The 7738-nt window shown below is 42.9% G+C and overlaps 1 protein-coding gene across 2 annotated transcripts in view; it reads right to left on the minus strand.

Annotated features, from left to right (window-relative positions):
• The window catches only part of Tbc1d23 (TBC1 domain family member 23), a 60425-nt gene extending 53430 nt beyond the window's left edge, over positions 1–6995 (minus strand). For both annotated transcript variants that reach the window (XM_036203557.1, XM_036203556.1), the window contains exon 1: positions 6850–6995. In XM_036203557.1, coding sequence (XP_036059450.1) covers positions 6850–6902 — 53 coding nt within the window. In that variant the 5' untranslated portion in view covers positions 6903–6995. The remainder of the gene's footprint in view (positions 1–6849) is intronic.
• Between the last annotated feature and the right edge of the window lie 743 nt (positions 6996–7738).

Consider the following 7738-nt stretch of genomic DNA (forward strand, 5'->3'; position numbering starts at 1 on the left):
AGCCCTGCTGTAAAATGCACATCATTTGTGTGTGTGCACATGGGTACATAGCAGGAAAAGCTCCATACAAATGCTTAATAACATTGCTTATATTTCCCTACTAAAATTTGTAAATATCAATGGTATAGTTTGTATCTGAAATACTTTCTCACAGGCTCACATTTGAACAATTGGCCTCACACTGTGGCACTATTTTGTATTATTCCTTCTGACAAAATGATGAATTAAACCAACCAGAACACAGCCCTACAATGAACAGCTCTGGCTTTAATACTGCTTCCATTTTTCCCCTAAAACTGTACCCAGCAGCTTGAATTAAACCGTACTGAATGGATATTTGTTCAGGCATGAATGCTTTGCTAAACGATTTTTCTTTCTGATATGTAAGGACGGGCATTGTCTTTGGTTGACACCAAACAGAGGCCACACTTGAGCATTGTGTGGCAGAAATGCTCTATCAGGCATAGTTTATCAACTCTATTCAGAACTGTCCTCCTCATAAACTGGCTGTACACTACAGATGTACATTACATTATAGATGTTTCTTTATAGAACTGATCCTTTTACAACTAAAAAAAAGTATAATACTTGAAGAATTCAGCAACACATTAGAATCATGAATTAAAGTGCATGCTGAATAAAATTTCTAGATTAAGTTCAGAATGCCAACAATCATAAAATTAAAAGAAAAGTTTGGTTACAGATTTGGATCTCTAAGGAATATTTAAGGAAGAATTACTCAGGAAATAAAAGCATATGAGTCAGGTGGTGGTGGCATACACCTTTAATCCCAGCATGCAGGAAGCAGAGGTAGACAGATCTCGGAGTTCAAAGCTAGCCTGATCTACAAAGCAAGTTCTAGGACAGCCAAGGCTGTTACACAGAGAAACTCTGTCTTGAAAAACCAAAAAAAAAAAAAAAAAAACAGTAATTTAACTTTGATTTTATTAATTCAAATTCTAGACTAGCTTTTCAATTAAATTTAAGTCATTTTAAGTTATAAAATTTTTTTATTAAGAAAAAAAAATTTTTATCTTTTTTTTCCAGTTTTTATTTAAAGTTGTCACATGGATGTGGTGGGTATTGTGTTCCCTGAAATATTGTGTGTTCCCCGAAATAAACATATCTGGGGGCAGAGAACAGACAGTCACTAGAACAGAGCCAGAAATGGTGGCTAGAAAATGGGAAGAGTAAGCCATAACAGAAGTTGGGCGGTGGTGGTGCACGCCTTTAATCCCAGCACTTGGGAGGCAGAGCTAGCCAGATCTCTGAGTTCAAGGCCACTTTAGAAACAGCTAAGCATGGTGACCCATGCCTTTAATCCCAGGGAGTGGGGGCAGAAAGAAAAAGGTATATAAGGCGTGAGGACCAGGAACTAAGGAGGAAAAAGCATGGAGTTAGTTAAGCTTTGGAGCAACACAGTTCAGCTGAGATTCATGTGGAGGAGGACTCAGAAGCTTCCAGCCTGAGGAAACAGGATCACCTGAGGAACTAGCAAGGTGAGATAGCTGTGGCTTGTTCTGCTTCTCTGATCTTCCAGCATTTACCCCAATAACTGGCCTCGGGTTTGAGTTTTATTAACAAGACCTGTTAAGATTCCTGTTACACATGGACATCTGGCTTGTAACACTCCATGAAAAATAATTACTCTCGTCAGCACTCTGTGTCAAGTTATGTTCAGATTTCGAATATTTACTAGTGTTCACTCTATTTTTATGTAACTCTGAAGAAAAATAACATTTTATTATAATTTTCAAGAGGGAGAGAAGAAAAATATCTTATACAAAATCAACTAAGTGGCATGAGAAAAAAATTATTTTCTAACAGCATGAATCTATTGTCCAGCTTCCTACCTGATGCAGATGCTAATTATAGTGATGGCATTCCATGTCAAAAAAATTTAATGGGCAATGTGTGCATGAAGGTGTGTATATGTGGCTGATACACAGATTTAAGCAAATTTCTTTCATTCATTTTACACACCAATCAAAGATCCCCCTCTCCCCTCCTCCTGTCCCTCCAGTTATAAAAATTAAACCATCTTATGCTATAACCATTTTATGAGGGGTTCCACCGCACCCTTTGAGCGTCCACGCAGAGGTTCTAGAGCAGTGAGAAGCTTGAGCAGATCACCTTGCTCTCCAAAAGGAAGGCACACTGTTCCAGCCAGCAAACGACAGGAAATGCATATGACATGATAGCTTGGCATGCATTGCTCATGGCTGCACAAAAGTCTGTGTTCATTCACATACATTCATCCAACAAACATTTACTGAGCCACCTGCTATTCCCTTTGAAGTCATTTCCTTTGAGAAGTTCACTATCTACAAAGCAGTAAGTGAGATGGCTCAGCAGCTGATGTTCAATAACCAGCACACACATGGTGGAAAGAGAAACTTGACAGACCTCTACACATCTCTCACACACAATGAATTAAACACACGAACACACATATACACACAAAAATGTTAAGTAAATAATAAAGAGCTATGTTTAGATGAAATACAGCATAACTTACTAGGGTATACAATGTAACATAATATAAAAAGATAAATTCCTCTGACTTACTCATTCTGAGATACACATTACCCACACCTAGTTAGCTAAGGTACAATTCATGAACAAACAGAATTGATATCATGTAGGAACTACTCAGAAATAAAGAATCTCAGATCCCTCCTAAGATCTACTGAATCAGTCTGTATTTTTAATGAGCTCAAAAGGTAATTCCAATATATGTTTAAATTTTAGGAAGAACTGGTGATTTAAAATACAACCGAAAACCAGTAAATGTAGATGTGATAATCAAAAAAATCTATGTATTTAAAGATTGATTTATTTTTACTTTTTATGTGGATGAGTGTTTACCTGCATGTATGTGTGTGTGTGTGTACACCTTCTGGAGCCTAGAGCCAGCAGAGGCCAGAGGGGGTATCAGATCCCCTGGAGTTACAGAGTTATTTGTGGATGCTAGGAACTGAATCCAAGGCCTCTTCAAGAATGGCAGATGCTCTTATCCACTAAGCCATATTTCCAACCCCTTAAAAAAGTCCCTTTCTGAGGCCTTTAAAGAGTATATACACCTTTTTAACAAGTTCAGCTGTTTAGTTTCACTTAGTAGGAAGGAAACTGAAATACTACTCACTATCTACAAAGAAAGAAGACAGGAAAAAAAAAAACAGTAAAAAGCAATTTCAAACTGAGATAGCAGTGCTAGGCTATTTAAAAATAACATTAATCTACTGTATCAGCTACCAAAAAAATAAAAAAAAAAGACCTAAATGTCTCATTGTGTTACATTAAGATGATGTTCTTTTTGTTGTTTTGTTTTTTGAGACAGGGTCTTAATGAGTATCCTTGGGATGTCCCAGAATTTTGTAGACCAGGCTGGCCTTAAACCCACAGAGATCTGTCTGCCTCTGCCTCTGCCTCCTGAGTGCCGGGATTGAAGACATGCCCAACCAGGCCCACTGCAGATGAAGCTTAAATGTGCCTTCCGATCTAGATCATAAGCGCCCCAGGACAGGGCCCTAGGTGTTTCTTTCCTCTCTTCTCCTTCCCCTCCCCCTCTTCCTTCTCCTTTCATCCCTTTCTTCCTCTCTGGCTATTTCATGTTCTGTGGTTTCTGACACAGGGTCTCACTCTGCAGCCCAGGCTGCTCTAAAATTTACTATGTAGCTCAGGTTAGCCTTGAACTTGCACCAACTCCCCTGCCCCAATCTCCAGTGTGAATAATGCTGGGATTAGGAGTAAACCACCATGTCCAGGCTAGTTTGATCCACAGTCAAAAGGACGAGTTTGGCGGAAATATGCACAATACACTTGGGAAAACCTTACAAGCGACAAAGTTAAAAGTAAAACAGGACAGCTAAACGAAAAGCCATCTTGTACCAAGCCCACTTACCAAGCACTCAGGGAAAAGTGGGTTTGCTAATCTATGGCTCCCAAAGTCTCCCCTTGCTCTGTGGGAACTGGTCAGGGGAAGTGGGACTGGAGAGAAGAAAGGGCGGAAGTGATGGAGTGAGACTACTAATTCCAACAAACATTCCTGGAAGTCAAACCAGGAAAAGTGGGAACCCACACGAAATAGGTGGACTGTGCTGGCTGGTTTTATGTCAACTCGACACAAGCTAGAGTCATCTGAGAGGAGGGAGCCTCAACTGAGAAAGTGCCTCCATATTGTTAGGCTGTAGGCAAGCCCATAGTGCATTTTCTTAACTAGCAATTGACGTGATAGGCCCAGCCTAGAGTGGGTAATATTCTCCCTGGGCTGGTGGCCTTGGGTGGTATAAGAAAGCAGGCTGAGGCACCCCTCCATGGCCTCTGCATCAGCTCCTGCCGTGTGTGAGTCCCTGTCCTGACTTGCTTCAATGATTGCAATATGGAGGTGTAAGTCAAATAAACCCTTTCTTCCCCAGCTGCTTTGGTCATGGTGCTTCATCATAGCAACAGTAACCCTAAGACCCAGACCGTAAAGGGACCTTTAAGAGAATAAATGCTACCACTAGCAACCATCCACTAGAGTGCCCTTGCCCCATAACCACACACACATAAGAGTCCCAACCTAAGAACTTCCTTACAATGCTTTAACTCAGAAAAATTCGCCCCCTATAGTCCTCAATCAGCTGACTAAAGGCAGTTTATATATAATACATTTCAATCTTCCCAGACCGTAAATTCATGCTATAAACAGATAGGTCACTTTCTAGAAAGTTCTGTATCACTAATTTTAAAAGGTTTCCATACTGTGTTAAAAATCTTTTCATTAAGCTGGCAATAGAGCACAGTGTAGGTGGAGTGCTTGTTTACAGTGTACACACACAGGCCCTAGGTTGGATTCCCCAGCACCACTCCCCAGCCCAAGGGAAAAAAGTTTACTGATTGTCCAGACCCACCTTTGTCTTAAGCCAAGCAGTTGTAGTTACTACTCTCCAAACAAATCATTGGTTTTCTTGCCTAAGCCCCTGCTTCTGCAATTTCTCTGGTCTCTTGATGGCACGGCACTATCTAGTATGTAGCCACTAGTCAGGTATAGAATCTAATATTTGAAGTGTGGCTAGAACAACTGAAATCCAGTATAAATGCAAACTATACATGAGCTTTTTCATATGGTAAAAATTAAAAACTGAAGCTGGGTGTGGTGGTGCACACCTTTAATCCTAGCACTTGGGAGGTAGAGGTAGGTGGATCTCTGTGAATCCAGCCAAGGCTACATAGATTGTTACAGGCCAGCTAGGGCTACACAGTGGGACCCTGCCTCAAAATAAACATGTAAGTGAAAACCTTTTTAAATAATGAGTACATATTCAGATAACATACTGGATATATATTTTTTAAATACAGTAAAACTTTACCTCTTTTTTTTTAAGTTTCCAGTGAGGCAAAGGGAAACATGTTTTACTTCTGTAGCTCACATTATAATTATTTTGAACAGTGTTAAGGTAAATTTTACTAATTCTTCAGAGTTTAACTCACATACCAGCGCCTCCATGAAGCTTTTGTAATGTATGTTGAGGTGGTTTCTGTCTCTTCTGAACTCCCATAACACTTTTATTCACAATCTCACAGAACAAAATTAACTTTATCTTGTTACTTTGTGTACCTGTTACAGTCCCCCGAGTCCAATATAGGCTACTTGAAAGAAACAAGATTTATGTTTTCCTCCTATACTCTGAAGAAAATACGCACTAAGATGCTGATGTCCGCTGAGGTGAAAGTCTCCATTACCGCATCATCTATCCCATTCAACTATTTCCATTTTTCTTAATTAGTAAAGCATATGTCTATTAATTCTTTTCATCGTGTTTACGTAAACAGTGCCAGTGATCGATATAAAAACAGTGTGAAGGGGGGGGGGGGCGGGGGGTGTGTGTGTGGAATCCGTGAGTATTACATGGGATCAATATACTTGTATCAACTGATCAAACTACTTCCAAAGTAGAAGCGTTTGCCAAAAAATTAATGACACTGGGTGGAAAAAAAAAAAAGCCCACCAAAAGGTATTGGAAGGGCTGGGGTTGTATCACAGCTGGTAGAGTGCTTGTCCTTGCACACATGAAACCCTGGATTCAATCTCCAGCACTACATACACCAGGTAAGAAGGAGCTTGCCTTTAACCTAACAGGAGAAGGCAAGAGGATCAGAAGTTCACAGTCATCCTCAGCCAAACTAAAAGTTCGAGGCCAGCCTTGAGCTACACGAGTCCCTTTAAAAACAAACTCTTCCCATGGTCCAGAACGGCAGACATGCAGAAGCTTGGGAGAAACGACAATAAAGTCTAATGGGCCATCCAAAGCTATGCAATCAAGTTGTGAGGAAAGTGACGGGATGGAAAGATAACACTTGAGAAAGACAAATGTTGGAAACAGTGGGGAGGCAAACAAAATTAATTAAAAAAAAACAACAACAACTGAACTCTGGAGGAGGAATGCTGCGGGGTGCGTCTCCCAACCTCTGCACTGTCAAAGGTCGCGTTGGTTATTTCCAAAGACCTTGTTTCAAATGGTCTGAGCTCTCTTCAACAAGCCACTTCCTCCTTAGCGCGCCCACTCCAACTCCCTGGCTAGGGACTCGGCCAACTCAGGGTTGAAGCCACCCTCCTCAGCTGGACCAAGAGGGAGGACCTGACTTGGGCGCAGAGCCGGGACGACCCGGGAGTCCCCGGGGTTCCGCCCCAGCCGCAGGAGCCCACGGGCAGAGGGGACCCGGAGACGAGGGGGGCGGGGCAGAGGACCCGCAGGAGGACAGGTGCCCAGCTCGACACCCGGGCAGCCGGCACGTCCGGGACCGGCAGGATGGAGACCAGGAGGAGAGGGGGCCATTGGGAATTAAACCTGGGCTCGCACTCACCAGCTGTCCCCGCCCGACGTTGACAGTGGCAGAAGCTCTTCTCCTTCCGCCATTGCTGTTGACGTCCACGTCACTTTGCCGAAAAGTGGACCTGGCGCCGAGACTTGCCTCGGAGACTCAGTGTCGTAAAAGGGGTTCCGAAGTCTGAGACGGAGGCTGGCCTGAGCGAAAGAGGTGGGAGGCGAGGAACTGGAGGGATGCAACGTCACCGCGGCCCGAGGGCGAAAGGCGGAGCCTGGCGCTTGCGGGAGGCCGCGACTCGTGGAAGACCACATATCCCAGGATGCCATGGGGCCGCGAGCAAAGCGGGAGGGGGCACGAGGCTTGTGGGCGGGGCCACGGGAAGTGGGCGTGGCGCTGCGGGAAGGCGTGGCTCGGAGGAGGCTCTTGAATGTGAGGCCTCCCGGCTTGGCGTCTGCTTAGAGTCTCCGTTCCTGTTTGGCGTGGAACTGTGAGCCAGAGTTGAGAAGAGTCCCAGCTGGTGGAGAGAGGAGGGCAAGTACGAATTCACACACCACCTCATTTGTAAGGACCATTCAAAAAAAAAAAAAAAAAAAAAAAAAAAAAAAAATGCGAAGGCCGGGGATAGTGCAATGTACAATGCCTGCCCAGCGTCCTCAGTGCAAAATCCTCAGTTCAATCACCAACGCCACAAGAAAATAAAAATACATGAAAGGCTACATACTCTATGCCTGAATACTTAAAAGTTATAAATCAAACTATTCTGTAAAGAAAATAAGGTTCTAGCCTTCACAGGCAGAAGAATCAACTCTAGTTAAAATTCTGAAACGGGAATTCCAGTTTAAGACAGCTGTCAAGATCCTTCCCTTCCTATCCTATGTCCCATTTGTCCCTCCTAGATGGACCTCCCTGTTCCACACTCAGGTTT

This window comes from Onychomys torridus, chromosome 12 (genome assembly GCF_903995425.1).
Source record: "Onychomys torridus chromosome 12, mOncTor1.1, whole genome shotgun sequence".
Lineage (NCBI taxonomy): Eukaryota > Metazoa > Chordata > Mammalia > Rodentia > Cricetidae > Onychomys > Onychomys torridus.